The 16,175-nt window shown below is 46.1% G+C and overlaps 1 protein-coding gene across 1 annotated transcript; it reads right to left on the bottom strand.

The window, feature by feature from the left end:
- Nucleotides 1-12,647: 12,647 nt before the first annotated feature.
- On the bottom strand, nucleotides 12,648-16,175 carry CLDN5 (claudin 5). The gene has a single exon (XM_052690989.1). The coding sequence runs from the start codon at nucleotides 16,085-16,087 to the stop codon at nucleotides 15,437-15,439; it is 651 nt and encodes a 216-aa protein (XP_052546949.1). The 5' UTR covers nucleotides 16,088-16,175; the 3' UTR covers nucleotides 12,648-15,436.

The raw sequence follows: 16,175 nt of genomic DNA, 5'->3' as shown, positions 1-16,175 counted from the left end.
CAGCAATAGTTCTTTAATGCTGTCTTTTATCTGAACAGTCAAATCTTTGTGCCAGCTTGTGATAATGGAAAGGTGTGCTTTGTAAGGTGTGTGCTGTGTGCCTGATCCGTGGCACAGTTCTGTGACTGATGGCTGTCTTAGCAAATTATTACCACTGGTTTCTTATTTGAGGTTTTGTTATTGCTGATAGTTTGTTCTCTCTACCATCATTACAAGTTCTGTGTGAATCCCTTCCTCTTACCTTACCAATTCTCATTTGCTGATGTATTCCCCTATCTCTCTCTTGGAGCTTTGTGTATTCTGGTTCATTCCCCTGTTGGGGCATGTTTGTTTCCTACTGCTAGCATTTTTCCTGCCATCTGATAATTAGGTATTATCAGAATGAGTGAAGAAAGAAGGGTGTGTGTGTGTGTGTGTGTGTGTGAGTAGGCAGCTGTTTTGCACTGAGAAATGCACAAGTTTTTAGGCAGAGTGGCCCTTTAGTATGAACACATTGTGTTGTGCTGGGAGGATGAGAAGTGGGAGCTGGTTATAATGCTGAGATGTGTGGTTAAACTGCAGGTTCTTTCACCTCCAACCAATGTGGTTGTACATGCTTGAAGTTGTGGATGTATTAGATGGGGCAGAAGCTTCTCTTGTGCCCCCTTTATTTGTTGGGTTATTTCCTGCTTTTGGTTTTTAGGGCTCTAGCTTTCCCAAGGTTGTTTTAAAATTGAACAGCTGTTGAACTGATCCAGAGACTGTCAAATGTGGCCAAAAATTGGTCAGGAACACTGAATGCTATGTAAAAAATAGTTACATCTGTGTGGAAATCAGAATATGTCAGTAGATAAAAAGCCTGCATGTCAGCATTTGGAATACGTGAAGTAGTGTCAGACGCTTCTTTCATAGCTCGTTCTGTGGTGCAGGATTTGTAAATGAGTGTTCATACTGCTGAGAGAATCGCTGTGCAGGAAGAGCCAACATTGTGAAGCCCCTGCACCCACAGAAAAGCCGCGTCCAGCAGCGAGCGGCTCGAATGGCTCAGTGCAATGCTGCTGACTGCCTCTGCTCACGTCTAACAGTTAGGTGTTAGAAGGAGCTTCCATGCCAAGAATTCTTAACGTCTCTTCATGAGGAGATTATTATGCATTTGATTTATTCGTCCAGATAGAAAATGTGGCTCTGACGTGTCATTTTAAAAGGAATAGTTAAAGCACTAAGAAATCGGCTTACCCTCTTTAGATGTATGGTGGCATTCCATGTCTGAATGCAAACAGAAACATTCCCTAAGGATTATATTTGAGCTGCAGTAACTCTTTTTCGTCCAGTGTGTTTGCTGTAAAAATCAATGCTTTGGATTGTTTCTTTGGCTCCTGCTCTTTTTAGAGTACGACAAAACTATCCTTTAAAAAGTCCGGTGTTTTGAGGGAATTAAACGTACCAAAGTGTCTGAACAAGCTGACTAAACGGTGCTGTTCTTGCCCAGTGATTCATGACCACTTAGACATAATTGAGATTGCACAGTAAGGACCTCATTTGATTGGAATTGAAGTGCATCCCCTTCCCCAGGAACCACAGGCAGTTAGCAGTCTTGTACTTATTGCTGTTAAGGTTGTGGAGTGGAGAAAATTAATTCTTATTTTCTATACTGCTCTTAATAAAAATAGGAAAAAGTAGTGCAGCTTTGTTGTATGAACGAAGTACCAGGTTTGTACCACCTTAAAGATAAATGTAGCCACGGGGGGGACCAGAAGGACACTTAATCAGAATGTTGACCTGTCTAATGTCAAAAGCAGATGCTGGGGAACAAAGAAATAGCACAATGCTTCCTTCCGGATGCAAACACAAGGACTCTCACAGCCCTCTTTCTCAAGGACATCCTGATCCAGATGTGGTTTCTGACTATTTGGTACCTGTCAGTAGTTATCTGCAAACCAGGACGACTTCCTCGCTAATCCTTGTGAAGTTTTATCCTGTGTAATATTGTGTAGGGAGCAGACATGCTGTCTTGCCAATTGGTGGCTTTTCTGATGTTTTACAGTCTTTGCCTGTTTCCTCTGTGCAGTCATCATTTCATAAACCTCTTCTGTGTTCCCCACAGTTATCTCTTCCCAGTCCTGAATCATGACAGCCTATTTTTCCCTTTTGCTGCAGCTGTTCTGGCATCCTGATTACTGTTGCACTTCTTTAAGTAATTATCAGACAGACCAGAAGGAAAACTGCAGGCAGTATTTGAGATGCAGGTGCACAAGACCTATTAGGAGTGTAATGATGCCTGACCTAAATCTACCCTCTTGGAGCTGGAAACCATTTCCCCTGGCTCTATCACCACAGGCCCTGCTCAAGAGTCTGTCCCCTTCTCTCCTGTAGCTCCCCTTTAGGTACTGTCAGGTCACCTTGCAGCCTTCTTTTCTCCAGGCTCCACAGCCCCAGCTGTCTCAGCCTGTCCTCCTAGGAGAGGTGTTCCATCCCACGGATGACATCTGTGGCCCTCCTCTGGGTGCACTGCAACACTGGGCTCCATATCTGGGCGCAGCACTCCATGGGAGGCCTCAGAGCAGAGGGGCAGGAGCACCTCCTTTGCCCTGCTGGCTGCACTGCTTTAGATGCAATCAGGATGTGGTTGGCTTTCTTTGCTGCGAGGGCACAGTGCTGGTCATACCCAGCTTCCCAGCTCCGTAGGTAGAGAAATCCCAGGAAGCCTAACAGAAAAGTCTGGCTTGTCGAAGGGAAAGAAAACAGTGAATTGTTTGTTTCTTTACATGGAAAAATTAAAGTCTCTCTTGGCTCTCATGTACCATTGTTGGCTTTGAGTTGGTACTGAAAGTTCCCTTTGGATTGGATTCAAGGACTAAGGAAAAAATGCTGCCCGGGGTGGAGCTCTAAGTATGGTGCCACCTCTGCACGAGTGTGAGTTATAAACACTTTCTTACAGGAAATATTACAAAACACTCGCTAGGGGAAGAGAATGATGTGAGCTTTAATTTCAAACTATTCTCATTCTCTTCGAGCATTTTACTTTTGTTTTTTTTTCCTTTTTATAGGTGGCAGAATTAGAGAAGCAAATCAAAGGTCAAGCGCATTCAAAGCAGGCAAGAGATCTTTTACTCAATTACACACAACTTCATGACTGTCCTGGGAACGTAGGTTTCCCAATCACTGCTGTTGTATGAAAAAAATTTCAGTTTTCTGTCATGCCTGCTGTGTAGCTGCTCTGACACTTGGTACTTTTTCTTTCTGTATGTTATTCAGTGATGTTCTGGAACAACGTATCTAGACTTAAGAGAGATGATGCTAAAGAAGTTGAGTAATTTGGTACCACAAGCATTTATCAGTCGTGCTGCATGCAGTGAACTAAGGCTCAGAAGACTTCCTTAGATCAGAACGAAAATCAAGTTCTCTATGAAAGATTCCACACAGAAGTTCATGAGCTCTGCTGAGCACGCCTCATGTACTGACCGAGGTAAGATGAACATGCGAGCGCAGTCGCAGCACAGCTCGTTTGCTCTCTGGATTCGGGTCCATTAAGTCCAGGTTTGTTCTTCTTTCCCTACCTCAACTGCAGACGTCTCCAAAGTCAAACAGCTTTGTGACTTAAGAACTGTAGGTGACTTCTCAGGGTACTCCTTGATGATGACTAGGTTATCTGTATTAGACAAGTACTGTGATATTCTGAGTCTTCTATTTTCTTTTCGAAAACAGTTTTAATTGAAATAGTACCTCCCTGATCCTTGGAAAAATGCTGATGTTCCCTGACAGAAAGGGCTGCTGTCTTTTTAACTGCGCAGAGCACTCAGTTACCTCTTCTCACTGATGCAGCATGTCAGTTTTTTCAGTCCTCGTGGTGTTGGTGTCTTTTTCCACCGTTTGGCTCGGCGGAATTTACTTTCATTTAATCATTCATTTGTACCATGTCAGTGGAAAATCGGAGGCACCTGCATTGGGTTGGAAAGAATTCACAGGGACATTCAGCTCTTTGTGCTTTTATTTGCTGAAAGTCACCAAAGGGCTCCTTGAAATAAGTATGCCATTAAAGATTCTCCCTTGTGTGATCTGAAAGTCTAGATTGCTATAGCTTATAGATTGCTATTAGCCTGTAAGGAAGGGGCAAGTAAAATAGTGTTTTTTAAATGTCATTGTGAGCACCATTGTAATTCAGGATTTGAGTACAGGATTGCAGAAACATTTGTCAGGTTATGTTGTCGTGTGGCAGTGATTTGCTGTTAGTAACTGCCTAATATTTAAAGCTGCTGTTCTTTATAAGGGATTGTTGAATTTCAAATATTCACGTAGCGTGATATGCATGGCAGAACTGGAAGGAACAATTACTTCTGGGTCCAAGGAGATTCATTTTCCAATTGATACAGATTAGAACAAATGGAAACGGACAGGGGGCTGCAACTCCTTTTTGTGCCTTAGCAAAATCTTCAGGTGAACAAAGCTGTTAAACATTTCAGGAAAGTGGGAAATAAGCAGGACTTCCTTTACATTCTAATGGAACTGGTCAGGTCTGTGTTTTTAAGGAACTGGACTTGATCTGTATTTTTGAAATTGTGTCTCAGCTGGCTTAGCGAGCGCTGTTTTATTATTAGGAATTAGTGAGTTACCTTGTGATGCTTACCTGCTTGGTGGGTGTTTTTAGTTCGTCTGCTTTGAAGGAAGTCAGTGAGGAACTTAGTGCTTTTAAGGCACTGCTATTTTGTGTCTGCTATTGCAGTTGTCAGAAACAGGTCCTGTGAAGAGGTCACAGCATTACAGCAGTATGCTGTGCTGTGCTTCGCGGGACAAAGCTCTGAAGGGATGGTAAAGAAGGGAATTCTTGGTCCTTGAAAGGCTGTGTGCTACGCGTGCAAAGCGTACCGACAGCAGTGCGTGCTGCTGGTCACTGTGCCGAGGTCTGAGATCACCTTCATGGAACCCCAGTGTGTTCCTCTCCCCAGAGTTATCAATAAGAAAATAGGTAGGGCTCGATTCTGATTTCCATTGCTGTCATCATGACAGAATAGTGCAACTTCTCCACTTCTTTCTATCCCTCAGTGAATCAATATTTTCTTCCACAACTGCTGTTGTAGAAACAAACACCACAAAACTATTTCCCTGCTCTCCAGGCTACTCAGGGTATCCTGTAAATCTTAGACTACTTAGTTCATTGATTAATGGAAACAGGATCTCGACCTTAACTATTGCAGAACTTGTGTTGTAATATAATTCTGCAACTTGACACTTCAAGTAGGAACTTTGCTATTTTATGGTGTGTAGTTTAGAGTAATTGTCTCCTAAATGGATATGAATGTTATTCATTTATACTGTCTGTGTTTGACTGCTCCCCTTAGATGCTCCTTGGTTCTAGGTTAAATCAACATCCAGGTTTGATCTCGTGTGGAACTGCGGGTTCAGGTAACTACCTATCTCTAGGCCAGCTCTCAGGACCTAATGCCAGTAGTGGTATCCTGCTTAGGGGTTTAGGCCTTTAAAGGCAGCATCTGTCACTTTTTACTTTCATTTTTTCACTTGACGTAAGACTTACTGGATTGTGTTATAAAAAGTAGAAAGTTGTTCTTTGTTTACAGCAGTCAGAATTCATTTCCCTTCAGTTGTAATGGCACTCTACAAGTGTATGCTCAGCACTGTGCCATTTCTGGACAGTGCTAGCCTTGAGTGTTGAGAAGCCAAGCACAATGCTTTTAATGCCTGTTTGGAATTTCCTAGATGTGTCATTCAAGGGAAGGAAATGTTCTCAAACTGAGACAGCTGAGAAAGAAAAAACCCAAATCAAATCATGCACTTTCCTTGCCACCTGCTTGTTCTCTCTGCTCTCATGAGTTATTGCCATCTGTCACCTGTTTCTAATGTTAAACTAAGCTGCCTCCCATTCTTCCTACTAGCAGTCTAAATCTCCCTCAAGGTGAGAGTTTAAGTTTCTTGTTGTTTTGCTGTTTGTTCATACCCACAGAAGCAGTATTTGCTCATGCATAGGAGTAGGTATTTGGTTACCTGCTTTGCACAGCCAGCGTGTGCTGCTTCATGAACATGAAGAGGGAGGAGAGTATTGTTTCAGCTGGTTCCACTTGCAGTGCAGCTATGTAAGTAGAATAGCCGATAGCAGTGTTAAGGATGGAGTAGTTAGAGCAAGGACTTAATGAGCATCTCCTCTGTGAGAGACTTCCTCCTTGCTAAAGCTGCTGAATTCTGACTCAGTCCTGCAGGCTCCTATTGTAGAACATCCCTTCAGCAAACTCTCCAGGCACAGCACACCGTCAAAGGGAAGCTTTCCAACTGTTGCTTACAAAACTGAGAAGAGAACCTGAAAAAAGACTGAAAATGACAGGGTGAAATACAAAAATAGAAAATAAAGGCTAACAGGAAAAGAGTGAGTAACAATAGAGGGTGAGCAGTAAATCCGGCTTGCCTTTCTAGCTCAGGAAGGTGTCTTGAAATCTGTGTTTCGGGGCACCCACTGGGTGGTCATCAGAGCTCTTTTGAGTGTGTGAAATGAAATGGAAAACAATAGCTCAGCAGCAATTGCCTTTTTTCTTCTGATGAGGTGTTCCCTGAATTACCAGCATGACTCCTTCTTGATTTAGCAGTGAATACAGCCAGGCATTTCCTGAAACGACAGCACTACATGGTGCTATTAGAAATGCTAAGTGAAAGGTTCTGCTGTGAATAACCAAGGAAAGGAAATAGGATACAGGAGCACGTCCCACTGAACTGTCTCTGGAACAAAAGGGGGAATGAAATGTAGCACAGCTGCACGGGGGCTTACAGCCAGCATTAGAGTCCTCACCTCTTCTCTGCATAAACGGATGATAGGAGGAAAAAGATCTGTTTGGAAGAGGAATTTATTTTTGGAATCCTTAGAAGCTGATGCCAGCATTGTGTGTGTTCCCTACTTGCCCTTTTTTTTCTCCTATTATCTGCTGAACTCTTCTGCCTCCATCCTTCTCTATGTAGACTTCTCACCGGTAAATCTAAATATTGTTCACGTTCTTGGCCAAAGTCCCATTCTGATTAGCCTTAGTGTATGCATCTGCTGTCTCCAAATAACCATCAAGCGTTTCTTTTTCAGAGAAGATTTCTTCTAACCTTTCAAACGCGGCGATGTGGCTCCAAGAGAACTGCACTGCCTTGCCAGAAATTACATAAGAATTGCCACGCCTCCTCCTCCCCTGATTACAGCCCTCAGGAAAAAAATGGGATGACCTCTCACGTTTTGTTATTCAGCACATCTCTGTTGTCTTCTCTTTCATTTAATTTTGAACTGTTTTTGTTCCCTCTTCGTTTTTCCTCCTCCCTTCAGCAGCAGGGGTGTTAGAAAGAGTGCCTGTGACTGAAATGAAAAGGGGCATCCCAGAGGATATTAATGTTGCAGATCAGTTGCAGATTAGTAATAACAAATCTTTTCGGTGATTAAGTTAGGTGAATAAGTAGGTGAGCAGCACCAAGTGTGTCAGTTGCAATCTACTTACAGCAACTTATGCTGTTTTTAATCCAATGTCCTATCATTTATTAATTGCATCCTTTTGTTTTTAGGACTTGTATGTTGCTGAGATGCATCTTAGCCCTCCAGCTGTCCAGAACGCTGACAATGTCATATATAGAATTATACAAGCTATTTTCTGGTCTGTTTGTTAAAAAATCTCCCAATTTTACCTTCTGTTTGAGGAATTTTTGGCTACTGAAACAGTCTGGTTTTAGTCCTGCCTTTTAAGTTGAGCTCTAATTTTATCTGCCCTGGATATGTTCATTTGTTTCCCTTCTTATTTCTGTTAACTACTTATGTGTAGTTATGTGTTATATGTGCTGTCTGTCTTCCCAGTGACACCTCCAGGACAAGTTTCACTCAGTTTAGTACTTACATGTGTGCTAGTATCCTACCCACCTTTGCTCATGGAAGCACTTTCAATATCTTTCCTTTTTCTCTGAATTGAGACCCTTCTGTTTGATGCAAACTCGTTTGCAAGATCGACAGATGACGTTTGGCAGCTTAAATCCTCTGCATCCTGCCTGCTCATGCGGCTCTATGGTGCAGCAACACAGTGGTTATGCAGAGAAAACCACTGGTTGTTCGTCTCAAGCAGCTCAGTCTGCTCCTCACCGTGAGTCCAGGGCCCAGGAGAGGGCTCAGCCACTTGGCTGTTGGCAGTGACAATCTCACTCAGCTCCCACTCCAACCTGCTGAAGCTGTTAGAGAGCCGCGTGCTCCATGGGTTTGATGTCTGGTTGTTCTCACCTTGCTGCTCCACAACGGATCTGTGCAGTATGTTCCAGTGAGGTTCATCCTTTGTACATTCTTTGTTACTGCTCGCTCTTTTCTGAGATGTTCTGCTCTGGCTCTCTTTGGAGGCTTCTCTGCAGCTTTGTCCCTCTCGGTGTTTTTTAGGTATTTCCAGGGTTGTTGAGGTGCCTGGAACATACGTGTGTCTGATGTGCCAATCCCTACCTCTTTGTTGTTGGAAGGACAAAATGTAATATCAGAGAGTCCCTACAGACCTGGCCAGGTCTAAGTAATTTTGATTCAGAAGGATTGCTGTTTGTCCTCTTCCTTTGTACTGCCAAGTCCTGTGTGGCAACAGCTACTAGAACTGAAGTTGTCATTTCCATTTTGTAGCATTGCTCAGACTTGAGCAAGTATTCTGGGGAAAAAAAATGTTCTGTCTATCTCCTGCCATCCTGCCTTTGCTGCAGACTTGTCTTCTGAGCACCGGTGGAACTCAGTGCTACCACTGTGAAGAACCAAAGGGCAACTTCTGCAGGGCTGTGGATTCTGCAGACAATAATCAAACGAAATCGCTCATCTTGTGAGAGGAGCAGGAGACAAAGATATTGTTCCCACCACTAATCATAGCCTTTAGGTCAGAGCAGCTGTTCTAACAAGGCCTTTGCTGTTTCATTTCGTGCCGTACCACCCGATGGGACTAACGCTTTCCCTAAAGGGGTGCTTGATCCGTGTTGGGTAGCAGGCTGAGATTGTCCTGGTGGAGAAACCGTTTCCATATCTCTGAAATGCTACTCTTACTTGAACTGTTTAAGTTCTTCTTCCATATTGTATGTATACAGGTATGGATATAAGGGAATTGAGAACAGATACAGCATTTTAAAACCTTCAGTTTCACATGTCAACATGGTTAAATGTCAACAGTGTAACAAAAATAAAGTAGATGTAAACCATTTCAGAAACAAACAGTGAAATGTATTATGTTGCCTGGATCTTGGCAGTCATCTCTAGTGAAATAATAGGAGGAAATGATAGAGAAAAAAATGGTAAAATCATACAGCAGTCATTGGGTATTCATGTGAGTCTTCTGTGTTGAGATAATACTTTGGTTTATTTGTGTTACAGAATGAAAGATTGCTGTTATAATTGGAAACTGTAGAAGGTTTTGTAGCTCGGGCTAAAGGTTATCCAGGCTGCTGCAACAGATATCCTAATTCTAACAAAAGATATGCAGTACAGACAGAACATTGCAACTGGAAGGTAATCTAAAAATATACAAAGAACAAGAATTCTGCCGTGCTAGGCACTTGTTAGAGCTGATAAGAATTGTGATTGTTGTTTTTCTGCTTGTTCCTTCAAACATGTGAAGCAGTACTGAAACCGAATCGTGCTGCTTTGAGATTTCACGTGCTCTTGTGCTAGAGGGGATATTTTTCTCTCCAGAGTGAACTCTTGTGCCCAGGTAGCAGTGTGGAACCGATTCTAGTTGGAGTCTTTGAGAGTGAGAACAAAGTTCACAGGTGCCTACGTATAGTTTGATTAATTGCTGGAGTATCTGGAATGTGACAGAGACCAATGACACTCAGACCGCCCTCAGCTTACCTGGTTGGCTAAAACTTCAGGAACGAAGCTGCTTTTGGTGATGCTTGGTGCCAGGATAAGAGGAAACAGCTGCAAACTGAAATGCAGGGAGTTCCATCTGAGTATGAGGGAAATCTTACTGTGAGAGTGACAGAGCACTGGCACAGGTTGCCAGAGAGGCTGTGGAGTCTCCTTCTCTGGAGATATGCAAAACTTGCCAAGTTGTGATCCTGTGTGATCAGAATCACTTTTGAGAGTTATCTGTTGTTTAAAGTAGCTGGATTTCACAGGCAAACATTTACTTTTGTCCTCCACTGTAAATAAACACGCAGTGGATTGACTCATGTGCTCTGTTTGTGTATAGCAGAGCACCGCCCTGCACCACGCAGGCAGCCTGGCTGGTACAGAGCCCACCAGAAGAGATCCTCCCTGGACTTGGTGCCATAGGGAACAGATCCACCTCTACTGCTATCTTTAATAGCTCCAAGGCACTTTAAGCCTGTCTAAACCATACATATTTTGTCCTGCAGAGACAGCGAGTGGTGTGAATGCACCTCAGCTGGGCTTTGGGAATGGAATATCGTGTCAGCTGTGGACCTCTGGTCAATGAATGGCCTTTGCCATTTAAGCTGCTCTGAGGAGGATAGGAGAACGAGATGCAGATCTCTGTATTTAATTACTTTCTGCCTGGTTTTCTAGCCGGTTGCAGACTTTTTGTGCTGTTGTGCCCTGATGTTGGAGGTCTTCTCTTGATTTACTTTCCTATGGTAACGTTATGAAATTGCAGTTTCATGCTGACAACTCTGTTGGTCGTGGAATAAAGTGCATTTCTGCCAGTTTCAAAGCCATACCTCTGGACAATGTCAGAGTGCCTGAGGTGCAGCTGGAGTCAAATGTGATGAGAAGATCGGTGCAAGCCTTGGGCAGGTGCTTTAGGTGTAACACACGTGCTTCCCTGGGAAGCCGTGCTGCTTGTCTCCTTTGTGTGCCACGGTTTGAGTGGAAGCTACACGGTTTGCTCTGGAAGGAGGGGGAAGCCTGAAGTTGTAAACAAAATTCGAAAATGCCACAGACAAAAGACACTGTTAAAGTGATTCATGGCAGAATGTCTCAATTTGCGTTTAAGAAAAAGAAAAGGTGAAGCAAGGCTTGTGTAACCAAGCAACTGCAAAGCCTTTGCTGTTGCCATGGGAGGTTTTATCAATGACACAGTGGTTGAAACTGTCCTTTTCTCGAAACTGAAGTCTGCGGTAGGAAGAAGGGGATTTCTAGGCAGACTGCTCCTTCCTGCAAAGAATCAACAAGAAGCAGACTGGAGCAGTCACACACAAATACACACAAAGGTCTGATCACGATAAGAACAATAGAACGTTGTTACTTCCAAAATAGAGCTATGAGACCTGCTTAAGGCTCTCCTTACAGAACAGTTTTTCTTCCACACGTAGTGTACAGGTAAAACAAATACAATGTTTGACTTGAAGAGAGGATTCAGCTGCTGTCTTCTGACTGATCTAATGCAGCAGAAATATTTGCTGTATGTTACCAGGTGGACTTGCAAAATCAAATCCTCAAGCATGTGCTTGCTTATTTTCTTTTTTAGTACACAAAGCAATAATAAAAAGGATGCGCTGTGTGGGTATGTTGTGATGATGAATATTGCACCAGTGTATTGCTGAATGTGTGCAAAGATGTGACAGTTGCAGTGTATGGCTTCTGTTAGGCAGGAATCTTATCTAGCATTGCAGATGTATGGATTGGTCCCAGTTTGAAGAAAGTTGGCTTAAGAGATTTATTTGCATTTGTGGTTTGGAAGATGGGCAAGGAATAAGAGTAAATACCTCATACAGTATTTGACTGAGGAATAGATTTACAAATGCAAATCTGGAGTTATGGTGGTTTCTCACTCAAGAGTAAAATGTTTCATTCCTGTTCCAAAGAGCAGATGCCCAACAAACATCTCTGTGCAGGAAAAGGAAACGTTTCCTTAAACATCCTGCAGCAAACTTGACTGATGGAGCTTCCTTTTCCCTGTGCCTGGTGCATTTCCCCTGTTTGCACAGACAGGATCTAACCAGATTTGCAGGCTCTGAAGTGAGGCTACTTTCAAATTCATAACTGTGGAACGTTCCATTTAGCAGGACAAAGGCCAGGCCAGCAGCCACCCTTCTTCCAGCCCAGCGTGTGCATAGCAGGAGGAGGGTGGTGAGGAGCTTTTGTTAATCTCAACCAAGCTGGCCAGAATGCTGCTGAACAAAGTCTTTGAAGATACTTTTTCTTCATTCTGAAAGCAACAGTTGGTTCAAGAGAGCATAAAAATCTTGCCAAAAGTATCTGTAAAATATTGAAAGACCTCCCTGGCAGTCACGTAACTTCAGCAAATTCCCCCACTAGTAATTAGCCTCTGCAGTTTCCTTTAACGGACGTTTTTTCACAGGTTCTGTTCTGATGCAACTGTGAAAATGCTTTTTCCCCAGCTTGAATGCACTTCTTGACAAAAATGGTTGGTGGAAAGGATTTAGGGTATCAGGTCAGGCTGGGCCCCATCCAAGCAGCGTGGGCTTTTTTTCCCCCTTCTATTTTTAACCCGTAGGAATTGAAAGCTTAAAGGGCTTCGTGCTTAGAGCTGCTCTCCAAGTCCCTGGGACTCGGTCCACTCCCTCATGTGCTCCCAGCACGGGGCGGGCGCTGCCACTTGCTCCTGTGTCTGAGCTCCGGCGGGGGGGCTGAGGTGCCGCTGCAGCACAAGGCAGCTCCCAGCGCCCCGGGGCTGAGCCACCTCTGCCCCCGCAGCCCAGGGGAAGGAGCTCTGGACGCCTCCCGTTACTGAGCCCCCACCACCCCTGCCTTTCATGACCAGCGACTCCTCTGGGGGGTTGGTTTAGATGTTTTTATTTTTATGTGAAATTATAAATACAAAATAAAAACGAGTGCTGTAGGTATTTATTTCCACTGGGATGAGGTTCAGGCCTGCTCCTGAGTGCTTTCACTTCCTAAGCTTCAGGACCAGATCTTTGCTGTCAGAGAACAAACAGTGCAAAAGGAACCAATTTGCGCCCTGAAGCAGTCGTGTCAGTAGCAACATTCACTGAGGTGGTGGTTCATTTTTTTCTCGTGAAGTGATGCAATACATAAGCATACTGAAGGGTGAGATAAAATACAGGTATTCTTTTGAATAGATGTTGTTGGACACTACCCTGTGACCTCTGTGAATTTTGACACATCAGCAGCGAGTTACGTTCTGGGCAAGACAAAGGGCTTGTTTCCTAGAACATAGGGTTAGCACTGGCTTCTCCCATGAGGTCGGACTGTGGAGTTGGTTCAGATGTGGTTATCAGTGGGCCCAGCCCTGCCGTGTCATGAAGCTATCGGGAATTTTGGCTTGCTAAAAAAGACTCCAAGTGAAGGTGCTTGCTTTTGTCCCCCCGCCCCCAGCACGCCGTTCTGCCTGGCTGGTAGGTAGCAGTGCTGTCACTACGTGCCCGAATCCAGCAGCACTTCTGAAGGCTTGCAAGTAAAGCCCCATGCAGGCCAGGGTGTGGCTTATTTGTGATTCTATCTGAGACAAATCCCATTATTTTAGCAGATCATTTTAAGTGAAGTCTGCAGGATTTGAGCTAATATCCATTGACTCTTCTTAGCCGACAGCACAGAGCTGAGGGTGGTGTAACGTGGCTGTGGGTAGGGGCTGGGTCACAGGAACAGTAGGGCAGTAGCACTTAAAATACAATAAAATAACTGAAACAAATAAAGGCACCAAACTGTTACAGCCAACTTTGGTAGGTTTCTTGCAGAATATATGCACTTAAATACATTGACAGTTTACAAAAGTTATACTGATTTTAAAAGTTGCACTGATGAAATATGGAATATTTCATTCTTGTACCAAAACTACATATCCCATCGTAACAACAACATCTTAGGTTTTGTTTAGTTGAAAACTGTGTAAGAACTGCACCTCTGTAGAGCAAAGCTGATCCCAGACATGTCGCACTGCTTTCTGCTGTCTGAGTGGTTCAGACCCCGCAGTGTGTAAAAACAAAAGCAGTTATCTTTGTAAGGGTAAATTTTGTGCTCAGCATTCAACATCAATGTCTGGGGGGTTTTAGTCTCTCTTTCAGATCCATGTATGGACTGATACTGCTGGGGTTTTAAGTTTGCTAAGCAGAGCAAGGACAGTCAATGTAAATCTGTCACAGCCCCCAGGAAGGGTCAGCCTGCAGTTCTGAGCATCATGGAACTGTAAGCATCCGTGCGGAGCTGTGGTGCTGCGGGGAGCCAGGGCTCAGCGCTGCGCTCTGAGGACTCACAGCACAATTCCTCTCCCGCTGTTGGCAGAGCTCCTCGTGGCAGTACGGTGCTGCACAGCCTGCAGCGGCGTTCTGTCTTGATCTGATGCTACGAGGAAGGTGTTTTGCCTTCTGACAATTTGTGTGAGAGCATCGCATCACCCCTCTGACACTTTTGTTGGTTTTGGTTGTTTTTGTGTGTGTGTTTCTAGAGGGAAAGGTACGTGTTAATATCCCAGGCTGTGGTGAGGTTTAACAGCTCAGAAAGTGAGTTACATTGCCCAGAGCATCTTCCTCCCAGTCTGCAGCGCTACCAGGAGGAGCTGTGAGGGCCATAGGAGCCATAACCTCCCACCTCCCCAGCACTGCACGGTCTCAGTCAAGATACTTGGAGAAAGTCCTCTAGCATTTAATCTATTTGCCCGATCAATTAAATTAAGGCAAGTGCATGTTACCAAAGTTGCAGTGGGGAGCCAATCATGTGTATGTCCAGCTGAGCACACGTGATTCAGGATTGGCAGCGAGCAGTGCTCAGCAAGAAGGCCACGAAGCCTCACAACCTAAGCATCAGGAGGGAGGGAAGGGTTTTGTTTCCAATCCCCTGTGGTACAGATGAGAGGAGGGGCGCCCTGCTGGAGCCGGGGCACAAAGATCTCCCAGGTCTCTGCATTTGGTCCTGCAGTAACTGGCGACGTGCAGTGAGTTCGTATTCAAGTACAAGAAGAACAGAAGCTGATGAAGAAGTGATGGAGAACCTGCAATAATGGCAGCTATCTGAAATCACTTTCAAAAGTCTCAAAGGTGCAGCACAGCCCGCTTCTTTGAGGGCCCAAAACAATGGAACAAAATGACGTGCCTTTCTCCAGCCGATTATTTGCCTGCACGATTAAGGACCAAGGTTAGAGTCGTCTTTCAGATAGGAACCCGAGTTTAGTTGCCCACAAAGAACGAAAGGAAAACCTTAACCAGTTAAAGCCACGGCAGAAGTCAGTCAGCTGCAGGTTTTCAGGAGATAGAACGAAGAAGGGAAGCTTCTCCTCCCTGACGGGACACGCGCGACGGCCCGGCAGCGCGCGGAGAGGCACCGGCGGCTCCGCACCACTCCCGGCTCCGCTCCAGCAGCGCGGCTGTGCCGCCGGGCCGGGCAGCGCCGGCCGGGCCGGGAGCAGAACCAGACGCGGCGCTCCGACGGGGAGCCGGGCCGGCAGGACGCCGCTCTGGCTGGGCTGCCGCCGCCGTGGTGCCGCGGCCGGGCGGGCTCCGGGATGGGCAGCACCGCGGCGCCCGTCGGCCGAGCTCACCGCAGTCGCTCCCGGCCGGCGCCGTCTGTCCGCGTGCCCGCACGGCCGGGCGGAGCGGGCGGCCCCGCTCAGACGTAGTTCTTCTTGTCGTACTCGCCGTTGGAAGTGGGCCGCCGCGGCGCCGAGTACTTGACGGGGAAGGAGGTCTCGTCGCGGTGCGAGCAGGAGCAGCAGCAGATGAGGCAGCCCCCGAACAGCAGCAGGGCCGTGGCCGCCCAGCCGATGTACAGCGCGGCCCCCATCTCCCGCTTCTGGGACGGCGGCACGGAGGGGTCGTAGAAGTCGCTGATGACGATGTTGGCGAACCAGCAGAGCGGGACGAGGACCAGGACCCCGCAGAGGATGTAGATGGTCCCTCCGGCGATCACGATGCGGGACTTCATCTTGCCGGGCCGGATGCAGTTGGTGCACTGCGCGCCCACCACGGTCACCATGAGCGCCACCAGCCCCAGCAGCGCCACGATGACCGTGAGCGCCCGGCCCGCCTGCACCTCGGGCCGCAGCGCCAGGATGGAATCGTACACCTTGCACTGCATCTGCCCCGTGCTCTGCACCACGCAGTTCATCCACAGCCCTTCCCAGATGGTCTGCGCCACCACGATGTTCACGTCGATGAAGGCTGACACCTGCCACATGGGCAGCCCGCAGGCCAGGATCACCCCCACCCAGCCCAGGATGCCCAGTCCCAGCCCCAAAATCTCCACCGCCGCCGAAGTCATGCCGCCGCTGCCGCTGCTCTTCGGAAGCCCGCGGGGAAAGGACGGCGGCTCCGCACCTCCGACCCCGGGCGCCACCGCCGAGCCGCTC

This window comes from Tympanuchus pallidicinctus, unplaced genomic scaffold (genome assembly GCF_026119805.1).
Source record: "Tympanuchus pallidicinctus isolate F22 unplaced genomic scaffold, pur_lepc_1.0 scaffold28, whole genome shotgun sequence".
In the NCBI taxonomy this organism is placed as follows: Eukaryota; Metazoa; Chordata; class Aves; order Galliformes; family Phasianidae; genus Tympanuchus; species Tympanuchus pallidicinctus.
Note: the sequence above shows the minus strand (reverse complement) of the source record. Positions and strands in the feature narration are given on the sequence as shown.